The sequence below is a fragment of the Pholis gunnellus genome (assembly GCF_910591455.1).
Source record: "Pholis gunnellus genome assembly, chromosome: 4".
Lineage (NCBI taxonomy): Eukaryota > Metazoa > Chordata > Actinopteri > Perciformes > Pholidae > Pholis > Pholis gunnellus.
The window spans coordinates 19,252,027-19,278,473 of record NC_136530.1 but is presented as its reverse complement, the minus strand read 5'-3'; the positions used below and the strand labels follow the sequence as shown (position 1 = coordinate 19,278,473).

General features: G+C 40.4%; 1 protein-coding gene across 1 annotated transcript in view; it reads right to left on the bottom strand.

Moving 5' to 3' along the window:
- Window positions 1–26,048, bottom strand: part of brinp3a.2 (bone morphogenetic protein/retinoic acid inducible neural-specific 3a, tandem duplicate 2) — a gene marked incomplete at both ends in the record, with an annotated part of 29,189 nt that extends 3,141 nt beyond the window's left edge. The window contains 6 exons of the mRNA XM_079158615.1: window positions 2,722–2,944; window positions 5,262–5,498; window positions 5,663–5,768; window positions 11,967–12,157; window positions 13,935–14,125; window positions 25,825–26,048. Of these exons, the coding sequence (XP_079014741.1) occupies window positions 2,722–2,944; window positions 5,262–5,498; window positions 5,663–5,768; window positions 11,967–12,157; window positions 13,935–14,125; window positions 25,825–26,048 (1,172 nt within the window). The remainder of the gene's footprint in view (window positions 1–2,721; window positions 2,945–5,261; window positions 5,499–5,662; window positions 5,769–11,966; window positions 12,158–13,934; window positions 14,126–25,824) is intronic.
- Window positions 26,049–26,447: the final 399 nt, after the last annotated feature.

Below are 26,447 nucleotides of genomic sequence, written 5' to 3'. Positions count from 1 at the left end.
GCCAGAGTTTGATTCCCGTCTGTAGCACTTTCTTGACTGTGATCCCTTTATGCCTCTCATCCTCTTTGCTCGCTGACGAGAAGGGATGCACGGTACATACCGCCGGCTTTCCTTACGGAAAAAAAGAAGCCTTTTTCTTTGATGAGGGTGTATTGTGGTAAACTTTATGCTAATCTGAAAATGTTTGCCGGATTACATTTGGGGCATCTTTCCTCTGTATCCCAATCTCATTGTATGTTTGGCAGTTGGAAGCAAGTCTAAGTTCAGAAAATCACTGATTTGAATATCAAAAGCCCCTAATGGAAAAAGCGGTCATGGGAAATGATCCGAAAGGGCTCTTCCTTTCCATCACGCGCTACCTGTGGGCAAGGCATTTCACCTCCGACAGCTTCGGCAGAGCAAAGCAGTCCCCAATACAAGACTGCAGCTGCACTGTTAGTTCCCTGGTGTGATCATGTACGGCCTTCCTGCTCCCTGCAACTCTTTCTCCCGCTTGGATCACAACGTGTTCGAACTTCTGCGCTGCTTTAAAAGGAGCAGGCATCATTTTTGGCCATATAAGGTACGAACAAACTTGAGTTCAACCTGAACTTACTGTTGTAATTATCACATTGTAATTTACCTTTCTGTCTTTTTATATTCTTCTATAAAATGTTTTCACATTGGTTTGCTTCTGCCTTGCATTCCTTCCTCCATTGTTATCTGTTTTGTGCATTAGATGGTGAAAAATATCAATGAATGAATAGTAAAAACTTTTACTACTAATCATTTTCTTGTCAGACTCGTATTCATCTACTGTCAGAGGTACAGTATGCATGTTACTGACAGAAATGTGCCCAACCAGTCAATTTGTAAATAAAAATGTATCAATGTGGACAATGTAAGTTAAGGAAACACCAGTGTCATCATTTCCGTGCCTTCAGGACATTTTTCCTCGCTGTGAATTCATGTACTGTACTGTAATTGAAACAGTGTGAGGCCGCAAAGATGAAATTGGTCTGATCTACTGAATCCCTTGACAAGTTAATTAAAAAACTATTCAACATTTCCAGAGTCAAATCTTAATTGCACTCTCTTAGTAGTCAAACAAAGATGAGAGGACTCGCCGTATAAAAATCCGGCACCTTTTCTGTTTAAAGCCTATGGGCACAACAAAGGAATTTTCCCAGCAGATAAAAGCAGGAGTACTGAAAGAATCACTTGAATGACAATGTGCATCATTATGCCTAATGCCAAAAGTTTGAGCAAGTGTGCAGTGCAGTCTTATCATTACCCGCCTAATAAAAGCCAAGCTGACTGCTGCTTTGACTGGATTATTCGCTCATAATTGTCAGCGCAGGAAAAAAAAAGTAGGCCCCAGGACGCAAAATCAATCACATCGCTCTCATCTATCTCAAGTGCCTTAAACAGGATGTTAAAAGGAAGAGTGAAGGCTTTTTCAAGAGCTTCCGTTTCTCTCCCAGGCAAAACTGACAAACATCCCATTCTCCATCTCCCTCCACTGAGTATGGAGATTTCTGTGAAGAGAGAAAAGAAAGGGAAGGCTTCTTCGTTGATGCGGCATTAATAACATAGATAAACACTGCCTGGATGAGGGCGATGATGCTCCCGCTCCTTTTCCTGGCAAGTGGGTGGGAATATCAGCTGCATCAGTGATTCATGTGTCTGTTGGCAATGTTGTGGAGAGGGCGACACAGATTCGTGCTGAGACAGTGAAGAGAAAGAAGAAGAAAAGAATTCGAGAGAGAGAGAGAGAGAGAGAGAGAGAGAGAGAGAGAGAGAGAGAGAGAGAGAGAGAGAGAGAGAGACTGGACATTGAACAAAATGCACTGTATAGATTAATCTGCCGGTTGATTTATGTGTTGTGCTCTCTAGCATCGCCACCATTACTGTGAAAGCGCGGTCCATCTGAGAGCAGTGTGACTGACAGTAATGGCTGGATTCATCACCTTAGACAATCAACCCCTCTGACGGAGGAAGGTAGCCTGATGTGAATGTGAATCTTATGCGGTCTTAAAACACGGACTTGAAATTCGGAAACTGTCCTCACCACCATTGGTCAAACACTTAAAATGACCTGTGTGTGTGTGTGCTGGCATGGGAAGAAATGATTGGCCTCTCTCAGCAGCAAAGGCTGAGGAAAGTAGAATTTCTTTTTTTCTTTGTGGCCAGGAAACCAATGCGGGTTTCAGAGCGGTTTCATGAGGATGAAGTCCAATGAAATGAAAGATGAAGATTTCATGATTTCATGAAGATTTCATGAAGCCCAATACATTTTTAATGGAGCAGAGACTTTTTAAAAGTTGAAGTTTTCTGTTTGAGCAGCCGAAACAAGCAAAGTAAGCCAGGTATAAGGTTACTTATGTTGATCTGCAAAATTAAAACAAATGTACGTGTATAAAAACTGGGCCACATTTCTCTTGCAGTAGATGTCTGGCTTGTTTTATTGGTATTTCACTGCATTTCAGTAGGATGTTATACAAAAGAGATGTACTGTGATTGGATTAATCTTTAGACTGTGTCACACTGTGACTCAATGTACATTAGCTTTGGGCAAACAAATCCCAGAACCTCATGGATGTATAAATCAACAGAAATGGAGGGATTAAGAGATAACTACATTGCAAAAAGACACAGCTTTAATTAAAAAATGTTCTCTGCAGGAGGGTTACACAGGACTTAACATACACATGCGATGTGTGTTCTAGCGGCTGGGCTCACCGTTCTCTTGGTAGGCGCACTTGGGGCTGTCGATGACATCTTTTACTGAGACTGAAGAGCTTGAAGATGACTCTCTGGGCTCGACTGGCAAGGACCCGCATGCTGTTCTCTAACTGCTCATATCGCCACTGGAACAATTTGTCCATCGACCACAAGTGTTGGATGCCTGACACGTTCAGGAAATAGTTCTGGGGGAGCCTCGCATAGAACGCCTTGAATTCATCTGGAACCACAGACAAGACACGGGGACATCTTAACATTTCATCATCAACACAGTTGTTAGCATCTACTATCGTCTATACCAGTTATGTTAAAAGGTTGGGTCCGGAGACACAGGTGGGTCGCAGGATATTTGAATAGGGTTGTATACATTTATATCTGCAATAGACCTTTGAGCCACATTAGGGAACCTGAATGTTTGTATTGTTCCGATATCTGTAGCATTGAGTCTAATGAGTCTAATAAGTCTAGCGTACATTCTGTTTTTCCAACTGATGAGAGTAAATGAAAAGCGTGAGATAGCCTGGTAACTCCACCGTAATGCATTTATTTGGTCTCATTTATGAAGTGCTTAAGATAAGTATATGTTTTCATGAACACATGCATAAAACTAAGTTGTTGTAATCAAAAGGTATACATATCTTTGAAATGGCTGGTAAACCTTTTCATGATAATTTAAGGTGATGGAAATGGCAGTGATGATGCAAATCGTCAGGAACGTTCAATAATGCACAAATCAAGGGCTTTTGAGAATTTGGTTGATTGTTTGTCGATTTTAAAAAAAGTTTAGGAGACACTGGTCTGTACTGCATGCAACATTAAGTATTATGATGGCTACATTGATGCCAGATAAGACAGTATGAATTATGACATTTTACTTATACATATGGACAACCGGCAAACAGTGTGTACCATGTTACCAGTAAATATATCTACGTGGCCTTACTTTGATTTTTCTGAGCTGGGTTTACAACATGTTTTGGAACTCATTTTAAGTTCATGCTTGGCCTCAATTCTTAATGTCATCATATAACATATTTACAAGCCAATGATATAACAGCTCATAAATACAATGTGGTCACGTGATTTTACAACTTGACAAGGATCACCTCAGCGCTCCATTAAACAGACCAGTGCTCATTGGATTGTGGGTTGCTATAAAAACACAGGATGCAGCAGTTGTTTCCTCCTCTTTGAGTCGAAAGATGGCTGTATTTTTCAGTGGCTTTTGAAGGGGCCTTTGAAATTGGACATACCTTGGCAGCCTGTTCTATTTGGGTGGGCTAAAAATTATGGAGTACCTTACATTTGGACAGAGCATCTGGCATGTGGTGCTTTGAAAAGTCAGCTCACACACACAACATTTTGATCGTGTTCGGTAAAGCAAAAAGGAAACCTCCAGACTGACACTAAAGATAATGAAAGACACGATAGGGCCACTTTGAAGCAGAGAGCAAGAGGTTTAATGAGATCTTTGGTTTTATGATACAGAGTGAGATTTGCAAATGTATGAAAATGAATTCAACCATAACCTATTGTTGTTAAAATGCTAAATATAACCTCCCTGATACAGTACTGTCCTCCTTTTGACATTGCACCATTATGTTTTGTATGTGTTATATGTCTGTTATATTTGAGTTTAAAAACGTTAAAATATGTTGATTGATGAGGTTTTGTCACATTCATCATTTTCACCTCATCGTCTGAAAGCCACATATTGTAACAATGAGCTAAGCCCTGCCTAAAACAATAGAAGACTGTTTGGATTTCTGATTCCGTCATGTCCTGTTTTGGCACCATTTGGTTGAAGGTCACCAATAGCATTGGTCCCTTTCTGATCTTACGGTTAGACCGTTTCCTGACATCTTCCCCTACTGATAAAGCAGCCAGCTAGGAATGTGCGGTAGCCCTCGCTGAAGGACACATTTATGATTCTGGGCACGCTCGAGCCCTCACTTCACACCCAGCTATTAAAACATAAACTTTAAAAGTAATTGCACTTAGGGATATTTAAGCCAAATCTGAGGAGCGGAGAAAAAAAAAAAAAATTAAAAAAAGACAGCCATTTTGATTTCATTTGAGTAATAATGACCAAGACAGGGTGACCGAGCACAGCAATAATAACCAAACATTATGCTAAGAGCGTCCGCTGAAACTCTGTTTCCCCGGTGATATGAAAAGCAGGTCTGGCAATGAATGGCTTTTATAGCTGATTAATCTGCTCTAGGCATTGTAAACTACCGAACGCTGTTGATTTTGAAATAATCCGGTCCTGTTGCACTGTTAATTTCCTTTCTGCAGATAGTGTTCCAGGACAGGATTCATAACCAGCTATTACAGACCGCCTATGAATCATAGAATGGGGAGGAACATGTATATATGAACCTCACTCCGATTTAACGGTGCATATAAAGCAGTGGAATTCATCCTTCCTCCCTCTAATGATTTATATTCTAAAAGTTTGATTTCTCTGCATTTAGTATGAGGCATGCAACGTGAAACACTGCAAAAATCCATAACTTTCTAGACGGCTTTCCTACCGGATTCCTCAAACTCTTTATAGAGCATCCCCCATGTCTCTGTGATCCTCTCCAGGCTCTCCTCCATGGCTTGGATGTCCATATAGGGGCAGTTGCACTCTGGGAACTTGGGGTCACAATGGCACCAGCAGTCGTTGTCCTTGCAGACAAATTCACCCTCTCCATTGCAGGCGATGTAGCTCAGAGCAGCCTGCACAAAGCCTTCTCGCAAGTAGTCTGGAAGGATCACCTGCAAGCCTGTAAACCAAGACGGTGCAAGTGGAATCACTGTAGTCATGTATTAGGGCTGAGCTTATCATTTACTTAATACAATATATATATAAACCTGAAGATCATATCATGTGCAAATACTTTTTAGTTTGACTTTTAAAAACTTTGAAAATCACAAAAATCAGACAAACCTTGCAGCTGGACTTTATTTTCAGGGCTCTGAACCAGCACAGAGCTAACAGAGTCAAGGTTGTCATAGTTACTACATCCAAGAGGACCCGTGCGGGTCTCTGTCACCTGGGCAACGACAAATAAAAAGATGATTTATATAATCTTGTTAGTTTGAGGGTGTCTTAAATGTGCCTTGTGTAACATAACTGGCACCCTCTGTTTAAAAAGTACTTTCTACACAACGGATTGAACTTGTGAATGTGACAGAAAGGGAGAACGGGTGTAAGCTCATTTAGATTCCTCTAAGTTGGTGTGTAGGAGTCGTTCCCTGAACTCATTTATCTGCATGTTTCCTTCTCCGTCTGGTCACTGATTGAAGACATTTCGATTGACCTTTGCCACAAAAGCAGCTCCAGCAAAGCGTCCTCTTTCACTTAATTTGCAAGAAGAGCTCTTATTTCGACGCTCTCCTTTTTTTCTTGCTGTGACACAGCCACGAGCATCTAACCGATTCTCATTTTTCTCTCTTTGTGGTTCTGGGACACCATATTTCGTTCAGCGATTTGTCCTGGTCAGGCTTGTCAGAGGACAGTTGGTGTAAAGTGACAGATGGATGAGGCGAGACAATGAGGGTCAGTCGATCAGTAACACAATCAGAGGGCGGAAGGGCTTGGTCTCTCATATGAGGCCGGTGCTCCAGGGAAGGGAAAACTCAGTGTGGGGCTTTTTAATACCAAGCCTAATCCGGAGGAAAAGGGGTTTGTGAGAGGAAGAATAAATATCCTCTGTGAATGAGAAAAGGAAAATGAAGATAATTTGAGTGCAATTCCTTGACAATGATATCCGTATCACACTATAAATCCCTTGTTTCCTTCATAAGGGATTTTAATGCCGATATGAATGTGAGGAAATGAGACACAGCCCTGGGTTTCAGACCACGTGAATAGTGAATCTTTCTAAGGAATTATTTGATATGCCATATGATATGCCATACGGCAAAACATTGACTGATGAGCAGAGCATTCAATTTCCGCTTTGCATAGCAGCTGCTATTCACTGTAGATACATTCTGGTATATTAAAAATACTTAATAGGACATTATTGGCCACCTGTATCTTGGCACATGGCCGTGTAAAGGAATGAAGCAAAAGCTTGAGCTTTTGTGGTATATTTTCATTATTGTTTCATTATGTGGGCTTCGAGTCCAGGTACTGCAGTGTTAAAAGTATGCCACTGACTCATTCAAGCAGCAGAGTGGGAGCAAGAGAAGCGGAAGAAGAAGAAAGTTTTGATCACTGCCTCATACAGCAGATGAGAAAGTCTAAAGACGGGAATATTCTGAATTACCACAAACCTTTCGCACATACTGGAAAACAACGAGAAAAACTTTCAGAGGGAGTTGAGATGGGCTCCTACTTCATGGAGTGCAGTAAATGGTTTGGTGCCACTAGCGGGCAGTCGACACGATGACAGCTCATGTTTTATTACAAGCGTACTTATTTTAAGCCGGACCATGATGTTTTTCTAACCCTAACACAATCTGTTGCCCTAACCTAACCGCCACCTTGTTGTTAAATTTACTGCGACTGTTTCACAATGTCAACCACGTGCGAACCTTCAGCGTCGAGATTCTACGCAAAGGGTTTCTGCCCTGGTGGCAAAGTATGAGGAGGAGGGATGAGATCACATTGAAAATAATTACGGATTAACAGATTTGCAAAGCGGGAGGAGTCATTTGAGATATCTGAGTGGGCATGAAACTCTTCAAGTGAATCATTAGCACAAAACTTAATAAAAAAAAAAACTCCCAAAGTGCATTTTGGTAAGAAACATCCAATCACAGTGCTTAAAACTCATGTTTTAAGTGGCATGTTATGTTAGAAAATACATTTTCTTTCAGATTCTGGGTACATTTTGGAACAAAAGTACTAGAACTGGAACTAGTTTTGAGTTTTGATTCCCACCAACAATGAAGACATAACTACAGCTCTTACCTGTTGTATTATCTGGGGGACTACAATGTTTCTATCTAAAAGAATAGTGATACCATTAAAATAACATTTTGAAATAGGAATTAGAAAAAAACACCAAATAACACTTTGAAAACTTGAAGCCACTTGAACTCCTAAATTGCTATGTACACATCCAGCAGTTATATAGCAACAATAGCTATTTGTGTCCACTTGATGAATGTAAGTCCAATATCTAATCTCTGTTTCAGAAATCATGTTTAACAAACTCGGAGATTATAACTCTAAAACTCTGAGTAGACTAACCCTGAGAAACTCTGAGTTGACGGTTCCAGAACATCTGATCAGAGTTTGTTCAATTTGAGTTAAGAGTGTGTGGTGATATAGGCAGAGCCTCTATTTTAATTCAGTCAATAAAGAGATATTAATGTATGTAAGCTATGTATGGAGCCAGCACATAAAGTATATCTTTAAAGTATAGCTTTAAACAAGTTAACAAGTTTTATCCAGTGTTGTCCATTAATTCATCTTTTATCAGACTTACATTTCCTTAAAGGATGATTCAGTGGTGAAATGTGACTGTGGCCTACATTACATTTTAAATATATTTGTTCAGCTTTCATCTGATGGGGACAAAATACAGAGCCCAGCAATTGAAGATGAAACATATAGTTGAAGATTTGAATAAATATGTATGGATGAAAGACAGAGGCTTGATTGCAAGCTCGCTGATCCAGCAATAAGGTTTGATTTGCACTTAAAAAGGTGTTAAGGTTACATACAGCAGATTTTAAATTTGAGACAAATTTTATATATAAACATAATTCAGTGGTTTTATTTATATAACACGTCCACTGCAGCGCTGTTAAAAACATGTTCAGACTATATGCCGCCTATTTAAAAAACTCACTTTCAAACTCCATTCTGTAGCTGCTCCAGGATCCTACTCACTCAGAAATATTAACATATAATCTCCAATATTATAGGAATTATGTTCCATCAGTGACAGCTAACATCAACTGTCACAGCTATACATACATATATATAGATATATGAAAAATTCCCCTCGCAAAAGAAGACAGGCGGTTTTATTTTGAGCTGAGGGTGACTTGACGCTGTGGAATATTTCAATGTGATGGTTAAAAGAAGTGACTGACAACACAAAAAAGCAGTAACTTCCAATTACAAAAAAAATGATATCCAACCAGGATTTATATTTGTAAATATAGTAAACCTCCACTACTTAATGCGCTTTGGGGACAGGTGAGTGATGAGCAGAGCCGGGAGCGAGGAAAAGGAAGGCCACGCCCACACAAGAAAAAACGTGGTTGGCGATAATCACTGCAAGCAACCCACATTGTCATTTGATTCAATGTTTAATGCAGCCTTGAGTCTTGAATTGATTTAGTTTATGAGTATGTCAGTATGTGGAGGTGTTGTTTTCCTCCCTGAAGTGTATTGCTCTGCCAGTAGAACTAAAGTTTAGTTTTATTGTGATCTACTCTGTGATAGCCCAGACAATAATTGATCGAGTCAGTCGGCTCGTCAAGCTGTGTGCAGACAGATAGGCAAACACGGCCGGGGTCAGGTGGGGATATCGCAATCGAGTCCATGAAATTCTCAAATCGTAGCAAAAGTAATCCCTGACGCTCTCGAACAACTGGAGTCATTACTCATTGTACAAACAAGCCGCCCTGAACACAGTTTGCTTCTGGGCCGGGACTTCTTTGAGAGAGCCCAAATTTCCGCAGCCAATCCCCAGCACACCGCAAGAGTAACAGGCTTTTCCCCCAAAATGAGCTTCAATTTCCCCTTTGCATGGAGACAGCGGGGGGGGCGGGGGGTCTTTGCCTCGCCAGCCCTCTCTCATTCATTCCTCAACTTGTTTGATTTTGAATTCATGCAGAGGAGTGCTTAGTTGTATCTGTTCCGGTGCCGTGTGGGTCAACGCCCTGTGGAAATGATGCACAAGTGTGGAGGAATATATCGCTCCTTTGACTCACTCTCTACCAGTGATGGAGGTGAATCATACCTCTTTCTACTTTCTACCTGTCAGTCACGCCAGATGACTACCTTTGGAGCATGAAAGCACACTTTCTCTTATTCTCTTCCTCGCGGCAGCTACAGAAAAAAAAAAAACTTGATTCCCAAGAAATGAAACAGACAAAAGTATCTGCCTCTGCACCTCTGATGCACCCACCTTAGCAGCAAAAGAAATACCTAACCCTCCCTGAACACAATGTAGTGAGAGGACAGAGCTTTGATACGAGTACAAGGAGTCTGATTCATGCTCTGCTACAGCAGAGGAAGCTACACTTCACAAGGCGACCACCGCTGTGTTCCGAGGAATGAAAGCGAGGCAGAAAGGAGAGTCATCCTATGCTCCGTGACCCTATTAACCCCATGCTGCCTGAAGGTGACAACTGGAGGCAGAAACCTGTCACGAGCCGTTTCTCACAAGATTCATTTATCTTCCCCTCACCATATGCACTCATCACCCAGCTTCCTCCAGACTCGATGTGCTCGGGGTAGCTGAAGATCATATCTCATCACAAGCAGCGTGATAAAATACATCATCTCCCCATTTGATTGGCATTTTATTGGCATTTCCATTCTATAAAGGCATGGGAATCATTCACATATTGCTTTGAGAGATGAGGCTTTCTACTTTGCAAATGACACCTGAAAGCAACAAACACATTTCATATTCAAATTAAAGTAAAAATTTGAATCTGTGACTTTTTCCAATCGGTCACAGTGTCTACGTCTTTTTAAACGCACCTATCAGCAATGTATCCTTAAGCAACAGTTTCTATGATAGATTACGAAAAGTCACTCCTGACAGTAGGCAACACGTATGACTTTAAGCCTACTTTCACATTGAACATCTGTCATCACAGAAATCAACAATTTAGGTTTAGGCAACCAAACTACTTTGTTCAGTTGGAGGAAAAGATTATGAACTGCTGAATTAGTTTTAGGATATGATCGTCGTCTGGGTTGAAATAATGAAGGAAGGGCCACTTCTGAAGTATGCAATTAGGTGACGAATAAATCAAGGTTGACTCCTCCTCTACCACGGAGAACGAACAGCAGTCTCCTGGGTAGAAGATCACTTTTTATTTTACCGTCACACTGCCTCTTTTGTCTGCCCGGTGTGGGCTTTTGCGGTCTGTATCATGATTATGTGGATAACAGACGATTTGATGTTTCGAGATATCTACGAATTACAGCGCATTACTCTCCGTAGGTATAGCTACGAACACTGGATGAGAAGAGCCTGACCTATGTATTTTAAGACTCTTTATTTATTTAGTATTTATTTATTTTGTATTCTTTGATGATATGTATATTTTTTAGTCTTCTTTCATTCATTGGCGGTCTTTCTTGTTATTTGATTAGTATATTTTGAGCTCTTATAATTAATATCTGTAGGCATTGTATTGCAATTTTGTTATCGGAGTCAAAAACAAAAAGGGTCTATCCTTCGGTATTGTCTTTTTGTTCATACAATTCCCAATGGAATGCGGTGAAAAACTAAATTTGGTGCATGGTTGTTCCCCCTACTCGGCTATTTATGAATTTAGCAATGAATTCAATGTTTCTGATATATATATATATATATAATTGTGGTATGGGAAAAAAATATCACATCATATAACTGGTGATTGTGATATGCTTTCATCCAAAGATGAGTTTCATTCGAAGCTTCTCTGGGCATTTCAGCAACTCCAGTTGGCAGTGAGAGGTAAATCTCAAATCCTTAAACCCAGAAATCATGTACCGTGTTTTTTATGCAGGCTCATGTTGACAATCATAGCCGGTCTGCGGCTTTAGAACAATGGATGAAAAAGAGACAGGAACACAAGGTCTTATGTTTGCGATACATGGCTTCTTAGAATAGAGCGCTTGTTCTCTGCTTTATTATATACCAATGTTGCCTAAATTAGCTAATTTGCCTATTTAAAGTTGATTTGAAGGTTACTTTAAAAGTGTGTTGGCCACATGTTTTAATGATGATCTTAGGTTGGCATGGTAATAACATAACATCATTTGCAAAATGAGTATGTAAACACAGGGAAACAAGTTTAGAAATATTGTTTTGTACATGCTGTATATGAGAGAAAATGCGGTTGGAAGAAAGTCGTCAGAAAGTTTCCAAAGAGGTAGATAAGACAGTAATCTTCCAAGACTACCAGCCTTCTAGCTTTTTACCATTTCAGCTTATTGTCATGTGTAATGATATTGACTTGGGTTTGGGCTGACGGAAGATTAAAAACGATTGAATCTTTGTTAAGGCATTAGTCTGTGGATGTGCCCGAAGAACTCAACAATAGAGACACGGAGGCGTTACCTTGATGGCAGTGGAGGCGATCTGGATGTGGTGCAGCTTGCGCAAAGTGCTCTCCCTGTCGATGAAGTAGGAGGCAGCCAGCTGGTGCAGAGCTTCCAGAGTCACAGTGGAGGAGTTACTCGAGTAATCGCTCACCTCTGCCTTCTTACTCAGTTTCCTCTTGTCCACAAATATCGTTAAGGCCTCTTCTCCTGCAAAGAAACATAACATTTAAAGAAGAAAATGTCATTTCATCTTTTTTACTTTCAGGATTAGAGGTGAACTTCTCCGATAGAAAAATCAAAGAGTAAATAGCGTAAGTGTTTAAGTGTTTTTTTGGTGTTTGTCTTATATTTGGTGCTAAGCGCTCACGGTTAAGGTTTGTATGTGCAACCGCCGCAAATCAATAGTCAATCAAAAAGTGTGCCAACTATATCGGGCTTTTTCACTTGGACCTTCTGGTAATGAGATTCGAGTGTCTGCGGTTGGCAACTCTTTTCATGACAGCTCATGGTGACTTTTTTGTTTGGAATTCAAGCCAATTATTTTTACTTTTACAGTCATTTCAAAACCTGCCACATTCTCTGCTCCAGGAGACACACACACACACACAATATTCCAGGTGGTTAAGTTCAGAGAAAAGGAGCAACGAGGGGCCTCTGAAGTACAAAGACACTTGACCACCATTAGTATATGCCACCCTGTATAGCAACGGATCAGAGCAATCAACTCTCTCTAAGTCTAGGGGCCATGGTGCAGGGCACTCTTTCCTTGAGAGTCCCCTAAGACACTGCCCATCATATTCCTATCATAATGCAGTGTTAATGTCTCAGGGCCCTTTTACTGCCCACTGCTTTCCTTGCTCAGCTGATGAAGGGCACCCTCTTGATATCACAATCTATTTATTAATTTCATTAGGTCCATATGTTTCTGGACACAGAGGCAATCTATTCAGAACCACAGAGGCATATCTCTGGCAACAATCCAAGGCAAACTCCTCATTCTCCTCTCTTCATACCACTAAGTGCTGGCTGGGAGCCAGAGTTGTGAGCTGCATCAGCTCAGGCAGCTGGTAGCGTTGCATTGAATGCAGCCACTCACAACAGTGACCTTTCCTAAGCAAGGAATCAGGTCTAAAATAATTGACAAGTGTTGCTCTGTAAAAGCAAATTGGTTTCGCTAGACTGGCTTGGACTTCTCTGGCATCTTGAATTCTTTTTTTTTTTTCTTCACTCAGAGGACCATTAATGCTTGTCATCAAACTGCAGAAAACCAAAAGTGGGGTGACTGTGACTGGCAGTGGAGTGTTTATAGTACACAGGCTTTTACATGTATTCATACAGTACATCTCTGAAGAGCCATTTCTGTGCTGCCAGTGGCATACTATTTTGCTGTGATGTGTTATTCAGTTACTTACTGTGACTGAGTTATTGTGCCATGTCCATCTGTTTTCCATATGCAACGCCTGAGGGAGCAAACTCTAAAAGCTTTTATCAACACAAATACTTCACTACAGCCGACATCATCTGAGAGCGGAGTAATACGTTTGTTCTATACCATAATGGAGAAAAGTTATTCCTAAAAACACATTTCCCCATACTGCGTTACTGCAATAGTCGCCCTAATTAGCTCAATACTGGAACACAACAACAATGCCTCTCCTTAATTTCTGTGTCTTCTACATGACCTATCAGCTGACTTTATCCAGACCCTATAACTCAAGATTCAATCTTGTTGGCATACTTCCTGGAAGGTGATGACAAGGCTGATCAAATCTGCCGTTAATGGTAACCATTTTATCCAGCAAAATTGTAGGCTGCTCACTAGCAATGAGAATGATCTAAGTCTGGTGGAAAATCAGGGACCCATTGTTTCAAGGATGATTTTTAGAATGTGTCTCATTTGTTATTGGAAATTGCATTCAAGTTGAGCTAGAAGGCCATGCTTGAAATAAAAAAAAAAAAAAAAAACACTCAAACAACTGTTTACCTCCCAGTGTAGCTGACAACAGAAAGTGAGTCCCATACTTCCGGATCAGATTGTCAGTTATCATCTGGGTGGTGGGCCTGCGGCCCAACATTCGGATGTTCCTGATGAACTCAGGAGTCAGAGGTAACGAAGACTCTAAGAAATCCCTCCTTTCCACTGCCAAGTTGTTCACCTTCCATCTCCCAAACTCCCTGGAAAAAAAGCAAAACAAAACAACAGTAGTGGAGTCCGGTTAAGAGCGGAGGAATATTTGCTGCTTTCTCTTACTTTCATCATAACATGTATATCTTTGGGTTTGGACTGTTGGTTGAACTAAACAAAGTATTTTAAAATCATAATTGGACATTGTACAAACTAAATAATTCAGTAATAGATAGTAAAATAAATAATCAAGAGATTAATTCATAATGAAAACAGTCATTATGGCATCAGTAGTGCCGAGGTAAAGAAGGTGAGCCTGCAGAGGACAAATTCACCTTCTGTGCCTTCTCTGCTTCTTATATAGCGACATCATATAGGGCCATCATTTGCCTAAAGCCGAGTACGTAGGCAGAATAAATTGCCAGAGGAGAGAGAGAGGAGCGAATTTAATTCCTTATGTCGCTCAGTGCTTTTGCAATGTAAGGAATCCCTCGACCATGCCGACACAGCCTAAACCAAAGTGAAAGAGAATTGATGGAGGAAGAAAGAGAGAATGAGAGAAATCTAGTGCGAGAACAGGAAAAAAATGAAAACATCCAGACTAAAACCTGGTTTCATTTGAAACTATGATTGTCACCTGGGACGGATATGTGCTCCTACACAGCTGACAGATGTATCCCTTAATAGCCCATCATGGCAAAGATATACATCGAAATGAATGAAGCACAAGGTGGTACAAGAGAGCCCCATTCGCTCAAATATAAAAATGTCTTCTGTTCTGAGAGAGAGACAAAGTGGGAGCAAAACTGCCATAAAAATGAAAGCAGTGTGACCTAAAGACTGTGAGCCTTTGTTGCCTTTTCAAGTCCTTCTCTTTCCCTCTGACAACGATGTCCGACCTCAACCATAAATGTAGCTTATAATACTTATATACATCTGGACATGTCCATATGGGATTGCATAGCCTGTTTGACAGCCTCACGATGATGATGCAACACATTCTCACTCCTGTCGTTAGTTACGGTGCGTCAGCTTCCGCTCATTACATGCAAACAGTTTATTTTCAAAATAAAGCTCCGACATAGATTGATGAAGTTATTAGTTTTACTTGCGCAACAAAACTAATTGGTTAGGTAAGTATTTGGTTAATGCTTGACTAGAACAAGAAAATCGTGGTTTAGGTTAGAATAAGTACGTTTGTTATGTAACTGCATGCTGTTGGTAAAGTACGTAAGGAAACAAAACTGATATTCTTATAACTTCATATTTCCTACTTCATTTGTGCAATTAGGCAAACCCAACCATTCAGTATGGTTTTATCATGTTTGAGTTTTTGCTGATTTCTACGTTTCACTTATTTATTATAGCTTTACTGTCTGTCTATTATAGGTGTTTTGTTTTTATTTGACTGATTCTCTTGTCTGTGCACTGTCCATTTTGCTGCTGTAATCCTGCAAATATCCCAGCTGTGGGAATAATAAGGGATTATCTTTTCTTATCTTACCTTATAAATCAACATTGACTTGGTTTCATAAGGGACGAGGACAGCTGGGTCCTGTGTCAGTTTGAACCACCCAACCCACCCTACGTGGACTTTCTCGCTCGTTATACTACGTAAGTTGTTGTGACGGTTAATAATAGGAGTTAGTTGAAAGCCTGCTGCATCTCATGAAGACTCTAAAGGGTGCCTTGGTGCCTCAGACGCAGAGGACCACTGACCAATAGTCGGTATTTGACGAGTCGCGTGTAAAAACGGGTTGGATAAAACGAGGCAAGTCCCAGAAGCAGGGAGGGAGCGAATCTGAATAAAGCTTTGTAGCCTGGTAAGGCAGGACTTTCTTTTCTGACTATCTCACTCTTACAGCTTTTAAGCTACTGTGACTTTCCACTTCCATGTGCAAACCTAAGGTATACATTGTAAGAAGGATAAAAAAAAAAGAAAATGGATATAGAAAAGGCAGCATGGTAAGCTGAACTGGTGCAAAACTCAATGAACCGAAGGATACGGATGTTCCCTCAATAAAGACCAACCTGGCACCCTGCACGCATTCTCTCTAGTATTTTTTTGTCGAACATTTGCCCAAGGGCGAGCTCTTTGAACTGATGCTGCATTTGGCAGTGCCTTGATTCATATACAAAGTTATTGTACTTCCAGAAATGCCATGCAAAGTGTCCTTTTGGGTACTGCTTGACTTGCAGTTCCACACACACAACAGAGGGAGCATACGAATTGAAAATTAGACTTCCATGTGTTTTGTTTGTTTGACATTTGGCAAAACAGAACACATGTTAGGCTTAGAATCGTGTTCTGAGGACAGAGGTCTGCATAGTATCCTTCATCCGAATAGCTCTGCAAAGTCAAATCTGAGAAAAAATAAGCCACATCACTGTTTTAGAATCTCAAAAGAAATATCTTCCTCAAGTTTCATTTCAGATTTAATTTCCGCCGAGATTTAATGTGTGTTCAAGTGTATACATGAACACACAAAGATGGCCATAAGTATTGATTATGCATTTGTTTTGTTGTATGCAATAAGTGCCTGTGAACATCCAGTCCAAATTGGTGACATTATTTTCAGAGATATATTTGATATATATATATATATATATATATATATATATATATATATATAAGTTATGAAAAAATCATGGTTGTACTTTGTTCTACACAGGGTAGGGGGTATCCCAACTTTTATGTCCCAAGAGATGTTTTGTTCCAAAAAGTTTTTTTTTTCTATCTAGAAAGTAATATGTACTAAAAAAAATCTTTTTTTAAGCAAAGGAAGTGATCACTCATCCATATCCTAATCAAAAGAACAGCAGGGTTGATCCACTGAAATGTAAAGGCAATTCATTTGTGTGTGGGGTGTTATTAACGTTAACTCATGCATCAGTTGGAAAATTAACAAAACATATAAGAAAACCACCAACAGAGAAATAGCCTGTTTCAGCATCTGTAACAAGAACTAATTAAATATTTACTTGCAAAATCAAAGACACTGTTTGAAGAACACAATCATCTTTGATGTTTCAAAAAAAGTACAACTCTGATATTAGGCCATAGACTAGATTAACGCAACACTGTATTCATTTTTGCAAGCACTTTCCCCGCCATCACAAATCTGCGCAGCAATGGATGTATCAACAGGCAGTTATGAAGTCACAAACAGATATCACAACTGTAATTATAACAGATGAGGCTTCAGGACTGCCGTGCCAACTTTTACTATCCGACTGGCACGGCTCCAAAATTACTCCCATAATCATGCTTATATGAGAAGGAAAAAAAGGTTCCTCTAAGAGCCGTCTGCCTTATTAGAGAGCACTTTGTTTCCTTTCGAGGCGCTTTTTTCAAGAAAAAAAACGTACCTCCTCCAACCACAAAGGAACCACGCAGACATGAACATGATTAATTGTCTTGACCGAGGGATTGTTTTTGTCAGATTACTTTGTGAGAGAAGAAGAATAAACAGTCCGTGAATTTATGTAGCAGCATTATCAGTCAAATGTTGCACTACTCTCTCTTCAAAATAAAAGCTTGACTGCTGTAATCAGAACGGGTTGAACAACCTTGGCTGCCGATGATGGATGTAGGGAGTGTGGCCTTTTGAAAGGGTATACATCACATTAAACCAGGAGTAATGAGGAAAGCGCAAACACCCAGATGTTTGAATGATACAAAGTGTAAATCCCTGAGAATTCAAACTGCTGCCCACACAGGTTTTTTTTGCAAAAGACATCAATTTTAATGTCTGTTATATAATCACGGAACAAGACACTGATTCACACAATATTAAGCAGAAAGCGTAGGCAGAGTGTGGGAAGTAAACATAATGGTGTTAAATGGATATGTGGTAACCGCTGACCTTTTCACTGACACTGCAGTGTTCAGACAAAGCCTTTGACGAATCTCTTGCTCAGATACATCGAGTGTAGCTATTAATCTTCACCTGATTTCATGCCATACAAATAAATGACCTCTTCAAATGGGACGCAGTGTCTCTTGAGTTGTGCTTTGCAGCTTGGAAGCACTAGTTCAAAGCCGCAGCACGTTCTGTGGAAAAGCGGGAGCGCAGGAGAGAGATGGGGGGGGGGGGGGGGGGGGGGGGGGGGGGGGTGTACAGAAAGAGTATTCGAAAAATCCCCGCTGTCGTTCGTTTCTTCAGTTATCGCTGACTGCGATAAGCTAGCCTCGTCTTATCTTAAACCCCCGATGGGCCGAATGGTTCGTCCTGCAGGGAGAGGAGGAAATTAAATGGGTTTCACCACAGAGTCAACTTTAGGGGCTGCAATCCCCCTTACAAGCTGCTAAGTCATTACTATTATCAATTCTGTTGCTCCTTTTCGCAAAGGTGCATCAGTTTTGGACGCTATCACAGCCAAGCTGTTTGAGTTGTTGAACTTTCTCCAAATTCAAAGAGGCCCCCTTTTTATTTGCCATCTTGTCTGCATCTACAATGGTGGACAGTAACTAAGTTGATTGACTTAAGTACTGTACTGTAAGTAAAGAACAAGTACAAAATTGAACTTGAGTACTTGTGTATTTTCAATTTCTTTTTTACAACTTCCACTCCACCACACCAGAGGGAAATATTCTACTTTTTGTATCACTGTATTATTTTCACAGCTAGTTACTAACATCTTATAAGTGTATAAGATTGGCTATAATAAAAAATGTAACCAGTGGTTGCTAACAGGGGTGGACAAAATTGGCATTTTGACCCAAACCGGCCCATCAACAATCCTTCACACGCCAGCCGTCTTCTAAATACCTTCCAAAAGTGGTGTTTAAAGATCACATACTCCACTGTGATTGTCTGGGCTTTCCACAAATATATGGAGTAGCCAGCTAGAGGTGGTGGTGGGGGGGGGGGGGGGCGCGGGTTAATGCATTCACTCTCGGGGAAAACGTTTGGCTGTAAAAGCCCAAATACGGTGGCTTCTGGCATATTCTACAGCAGCTATTCCATCATGTACACTTATCTTAATGATTGTATATTTTAATGAGTTTGCCTACCCATTTGTAAACGTATAGATAATTATTGTAAAGGAGAATTAAGCTTCTTGGGTGTTTTAGCCCACACAATCTGTAAGTCTGTAAGTTTCTTTATTTAAACACACGACACTTTTAACATTTCACTTGTCTTACAGTCCTGTATCTGTTTTGTTGCACACTTTATTCTATATTTTATTGTAAATTTCAAGAAATTGCACTGTGTTGACTGTTGTTGATTATTGTTAAATGTTACGCACCACCCGCCACGACAAATTCCTTGTTGGTGCAAACGTCCTTGGCAATAAATGGTTCTGATTCTGATTCTGAAATAGCTATAAATATTTAAAACCACACTTATTGCTGACTGATCAACACTTTTGTAATTAAGTCACCTTCACTGTTGGGTTGACAGGGCCAATGATGGTTAGCAATTCATGAATTATCTAAGCCTATAAAAGTCTGTGTGGCGTTATATGAAGAATCCATAGCTTTCCAATGCTTACGGCACAGTCCTCAAGCTGCTGTCACCAGTGCTTTCCAAAGAAGCCTGAGTTTGATGAGGATGTCTCAATAATTTTGTTCTAATATTTGTCAAACACCGAAGACAACTCTCCGCTCTCCATCTCGGCAGAACACAAGCTCTCAGCTGAGCGTGTGCACACACACACACACACACACACACACACACACACACACACATATTCATAAAGAGCATGTGGAGATTAGAATGATATAGACGGAAAGACACGTTTCCCTAACCGAGTGTCGGTTAAATAAAAGACAAAACAAAAACAACAATGTGCCAATTTAGGCTACCCTATTATTATTATTATTATTATTATTATTATAAAATGGCAAGTTGTGCACGTTGGCCCACTGTGAAAGTGCCCGGTCTGCCAGATGGCCAGTGCACCGCTGGTTGCCAACCTACAGTTCATGGTTCATGATCCCTTAAAAAAAAGCAGCGGAATCATTTGTCCAGTGTCAGATTGCCATTGAGTTGTTAGCACACAGAATGATTTCCCCTTCTCAGACGGTTTGATTTAAATAATGTTAAAGACTCTTATGTATACGGGATTCAAAGCATTAATATGGGAGCAAACACACTTCATCTGTGTGTGTGTTATAAATATGAGCTTCTCTGAACTCTGAACGGCTAGCAAATGGCCGATGCTCTGCCTAGTGCCCGGCCTCCGGTTTCCCACCAGGTTAACAATGTTCGCTCTGTTGCTGCTGTTTGCACTGTTCATGCTGATAGCACCGTTAGCTGGTAGCCACTGGCACAGCCGTCGCCATGTTGAGAGCTGCATGGAGGCAATGCCACATGTAGTATAAAAATGTAGCTAAACCTAAAACAGCTACAAGGGGACGCTTATGCATTGATGCATTAGTAACCATCTAGTAATGTTATATGTTACAGAGGCCATTTTTCTAAAAACTTAAGTACGATTTTGAATGCAGAACTTGTGATTGAATATTTTTAGACTATTTCTTTCACCACCGTGCTTCTGTTATTTGTTATATACACATTTATTCGCTGGCATGCAGCCCAATCTTTAAGCAGTTTAATATTTAATGATCATAGTGAATTTTCCACAGTTCAAAGATGTGTATAATTAAATCTTATCCCATAAAAAATAATCACATGCATTAACCAATGCAATATGTTCAGGACGGGGCCAAAAACACGTGAAGACACACTGCCTTCACCATGCGGAACATAGCTGCTCTCCCTTGGCAATGTTTCCTGTGGACAGATGGCTAAGGCGGAAGGCCCACATTGTGTTTGCACTGGAAGCAATGGGTATGCTCCACCGTGAGTCGCCAAAACACACACACACACACAAAAACACAAACACTCTTCCAGTTCAATCAGTAAGAGAGGCGGGGAATTAAGTGTGAATTCATTACTCCATCAATCCTGATGTAGCTCAAACACTGTAGCTCGAAGCACCAATTCTGGTGATCCATCTTCTCCTGTCATTAAGTAATTTATTAGGATTAAGCAGAGATATGGACAATATGCATAAGGAAGACTGGAACAGAGTCACTTTTTATCACCTCTGCCCTCTTTTTTTGCACAAAGTGATGTGCCTCTCAACCAGAAATGGACAGTCAAAAATGATATTTTACAACAAAAACAAGCTTAGGATGAATCTGTCCATCTTACTTTTGTTTGATCTGCACAATGGCCACTGACACTTTTTGATTTAAGTTCCTCAGATTCTCAGAAATACAACATGCAGTGTATCGCATAGAAACCAGTTGTAGTAACAGGTGCTACATGTTTGTCTTCATACCTTTTGTTGGCTCCATTACTGTAGTTTATAACATAATGTGGGCCAGAAAAGCTTTATATTTTCATTTCTTAAATTTGTATCTAAATCTGCAGTCACACAGCCATTCATACCAGTTTAAGGAAATATAAAAGTGAAATCAATACTGGAATGAAATTTCATGGCAATCTATCTAATATTCTCTATGTCGAAGCATTTCACTCACAACCACGAATCACAACCTTGTGGTGATGCTAGGAGAAAAGTCAGCGGATCACAAAAGTCAGTAGGATTAACCCTGTGGGTACAATGGACGTCTGTATAAAATGTAATGGCAATCTATCCTATATTTGTTGAGATATTTCAGTCTGGACCAAATTGATAGACCATCCCACAGGTTGACACTGCCATCCATCCATCCTGCTAGTGTGTCTAAAAACCTAAAGCGAGGATAAAACGGGGAACCATAATGAGGCTTCCCTCACCCCTCGTTTTACACTTTCACTCTCTTTATTGAATACAACTTTAGAAAGACAGCTTAACTAGAGAGAAATTGCCTTCAGCTGCCTGCCGTATTAACAAATTAAATAACAGTAAAAGCTAAAGTAAAAGCTGAGCAATTAATGGGGCTGATTCAAGGGAAAGTGTCTAATGTTGTGTCTTATGAATCGTGCAAAGCTCAATCGTATTTTTTCTAATGTATTAAATAGCAGCTTCTTAAACACAAGGAGCTACTTGCCAGAACCTCTGAGAGAGGTGAGGAGACAAGGCAAAGAACATCAGTAAGAATGTAGCTGTGGGATGCTGAGGAGCAGCGCTGAGGGAGTTTGCTCTAAAACACCCCCCCCCCCCCCCCCCCCCCCTCAACCCCCTTCAGAGCACCTGCAGACTCCCCCGTGGTTTAGGAAGTCTGCTGTTCATTGTGCTTGAAGTGGCTCTTACATCCAACAGGAAGCAGCTTTCTTTTGATCAAGTTAAACTCAACGGGTGGGCGTGTCCTACATGCTCCGATTTGCAGAATAAACTAATTGCAGATACTCCTCGTTTGAATTAATTACGTGTTGATGCACAGTAATGACTATTGACACAGTGACACTATCTGTACTGTAATTTACTCATTTCTGAACCCCCCAGGGATATTTTCTGCAGTAGTTTTAAGGATAAAGCAATTACTTGACTGCAGCTTCAGGAACTCTTACTCCCTTTACACCTCAAAAGGCCTTTTGGGTGATGGGATTGCAATCGTATAATGGATTAATAAAAATATACCCAAAACAGGTGCAGGGATGTGACCACATTGAACACAAGTGTAAATGCCGTTGCATTTACAATTAGGTGAGATCCTAATCAGATTTGAATGGGGACACAGGAGACTCATTAATACCAGGCATACAGTTTATCAGGTTAAATTATATCTCGATACAATCTGGATATGAGACACAATTAAATGCAACTTAAATTTGAAGTTTTCATGCTGCAAAAGGTCCATATAAACTTCTCAAAGTTGTAGTGATAAATCCTTTAATTTAGTGCTAGTTTAAGTGTATCAAATTGCTTACTTTATCCCATCAATGCGTCCACTGTCTGTACATCACCATGTAGATTTAAGTTGATTGAGAAATACAAACAAATATCAGTGATTTTTTTAATAATTAACCAAAGTAACATTTATTCATTTATTCTTTAAACGTTCTATATTTGTAGAAAGTACAAACATATTGTTCTGCAATTATTCAAATGAAACAGCCTGAGCTGTGAGCAGTTCAACCAAATACTAATGTTTCCCTATCAGACCCAGTTTTTACCTGTGGTGAGCAGTGGCAAGTATTCATTTACCTTTTAAAAGACAGAGAGGTTGTTGGGAATCGCTGCCACATAGATTCACTTCCTACTTTTGTTTGTACACAAGGGTTAAAGCTTGATTTAAAAACCTGAGAACTTCTGTTAATTAAACAGCAGATACGTTTGGGGCCCTTGGGAGAATATTGCAGTGGGCACACTTTCTTAACTAAAACAACCCTACTAAAAGGTGTGAGCCCCCAAAACCATCACCAAATTTCACCCCACCATGACGGGCATTGCAAGAGAGCTATCATTTGCCGAAACAGAAAGATACACAGGCTTTTACCCACAGCTGTATCCCGCCTGTTTTCTTTAGATTTCTTACCGAAATCGAATGGGACTGAATCCAAGTGAATTCAATTTAGAAAGATTTACAAGCTATTTACTTTTTAGGTTAGTTTTTCCTTTTAATACCATCTCTATTAATCAATGCCACATTGTGGTAATCTAGAGAGCCTCAAACACAACCTTGCAGTTGACAGAAGCCTCTCAGGGGATTCTGTGATAATGCAGAGTAATAAGTACTAAGAGCTCACTAATCACTTGGCCACATGATAAGACTATTAATCTTGCCGCCCATGCAGCTCAGCTCCAACAAATGGCTGGCTTTTGCCAGAGAAGGAAATATTAAAAAGCTCCAAAGCTGCAAACGATCACCGGAGCTATAAAGCATCCTCGCACCGATCCATAGATGTCAGGAATCTTGTTCGTCTATTTCCAGAAACCTGGACAACATCCTCATAAATGACGACGGATATGATTCATGACACAATCTCCACTAATTCGGTCGCACGCCGGTACCTCAGACCGTGCTGCTGTCATGACAAATCATCATTTTTCCCCAGTGCTAATCAACATATTTCAGTTGACCACCCGATCAGGTGACCCCCTGAGGGTTTGGAAGACAGCCGAATGTGATGCACAGCCAGCAGATAGCAACGTGCCCACATTAAATACATCATGATGATTCTGTCTCGGCATGTGCTAGATATCTTGTGAACATCGACTGTGAGAAACCTTTTCTGCATGACAAGCAGGCCAAATAATATCTGACTGAATAACTGTGAATTGGGTTTTCATAAAGCATATTGTCCACTGTGTGAACTAATATCACAAAATGCAGTTGTATTATATTCTTCCTTATATAATTTTGATGTTACAATGGAAAAGTTAGGAAGGAAAAGGAAATGTAATACTAATAAAGACCCTCTGCAGCTGCAGCTGTGAACACTACAGTAGGGTTGAGATAACCTCATCACATATGTTGTTAGGATAAAACACACTTGGAATGACCTTGTCCTCAACTTTAATCTTCACCAACATATTCCAGCTGATTTACATTTGCCAGTTAATTCAACCAAGACAGATGGAGGTTCACTCCCTTCCGTGTCTCTATCAATTTACCTAACTTCAACTGATTTAACTGCAGTGCATTTCATTGCAAGCACTATAGTTTCCCGTAGAGTGCCTTAATGAAGCCGGGTCAGGTAAGGACATGTGGGCTTGAGGTTACTGAAGTTCACATTAATTATGAAAGACACCTCTCTTAATCTATATTTTTCTCTTACTTCAGGTATCAAAATATGCAACATCTGACTGTCAATACGTGTTTGCTACTTACATGAAATAGTCAGCGTTAACATGCAGTTCTCTCCTCTAACAGTCAAGAATGACGCTTTTAGGTTGATACTGTTAAACCCCCTCAACAAAATACGTTTCCCCAACCAACATATGGGCGTATACACAATGATAACTAGACTGGAGGTCCTCAGCATTTGGACAGCTGTGGTTGTGAACTGCGTCATGGCTACGCAAACTGCATTGAAAGGAATAGTTTGACTTTTTAGGAAATATGTCTGTATGCTAAAGTTGTGTAATTCATAGGAAAAATGTGTAAATGATTGTGGTTATACTCAGGGTTGTGTGTCTGAATATTTACATGAGATATTAAACAAACAAGAAAGAGCCTCTTAATTAAAGAGCTTTAGCGGCAGATAGCCATTAGCTTTCAACCGAGCTAAGTCATGCTAGTCTCCCAATGTCAAAGTGAAATGGCTAGAGGCTGTAGCTTAATAATTACTGTATAGACACAACAGTGGCAGGGAAGCTAATTAGCTGAGTGTATTTTCCAAAATGTTGAACTATTCCTTTAATTAACGGACGTGGCTTATACGTTTGATCATGTGATCAGTTAGCGATGTCAGCGTGCTAGCAAAAAGTAGTATCTGGTCAGCTAGCATTTCTGTCTTCTTCTAACGTAGCATGCTAACTCACAAAACTAGAGTGACTAATCCAATTTTAGCACTGACTGCTGGCATCTTCATATGACCACAAAAGCTTTTGCTAATGCTTTAAATCAACAATGATCTGTTTGCTCATGGTAAATAAGCCAGATCGTACAGCTCTAATTGCCGTTGAGTACAGGCTGTGGCTCGTGACTTTGTGAGTTATACTAATCTAAATATGCAAACACATCATATACTCTTGTTATATATGTGGCCTTTATTTACACACAGCTGATCCTTTAAAGGACAACCATAGGGGACCGTTTGATTCGGCTGCTGGGAGACTTGCCAATGCGTATTATAGGAGTAGTGACAGCAGAAGTAAACAGTGTAAAGCTGCCCTGACTCACCTGTATATCTTGTATCTGGTGGAGAAGCCTTGCCGGTTCTTCTCCAGAAAGTCAATGTACTCTGGGGAGTGGTGGAAAGGCCCTTTATCAGACAGGAGCCAGTCCAGGGGGCCCCCAGGCTTGTCATTGGGGAGGCTGGCAGTTGCTACCGCTGCTGCTGTTACCGCAGAATGTAAACACACCCAGCAGTGAAGGCTGAGGCTGACGACGCCCCATAGAGCCATCAGAGATGGAGGGAGCGAGGAAGGGATGAGGGTGGTGATGGTGGGAGGGGGTGCGTTCAGCAGCCAAAGCCACTCGTTGTTAGCTGGCTCCTCCACTGGGATGACCGGGGGACATGCATCACCTCAACGCCCCCCGAACACCTACAGAAAACACACAGATAAGGATAAAAATAAACACCCATGTCCAACATAAAAGCCTTTCAATATTTCAAACTTTAACAGCTCCTTTTGGCAGCTAAATGCTTGAATTGAACATTGTTTGAAAGGGGTTTTATTACATGACCAGTTTATTGTCAACAATGTTGATACAAAAATGTAGTATTTGAGTAATTTTTCTACGAAAGATGGCAAGCATTTACAAGCAGAAGCTTCTTAAATGTTAGGATTTTTGTTTTTGAC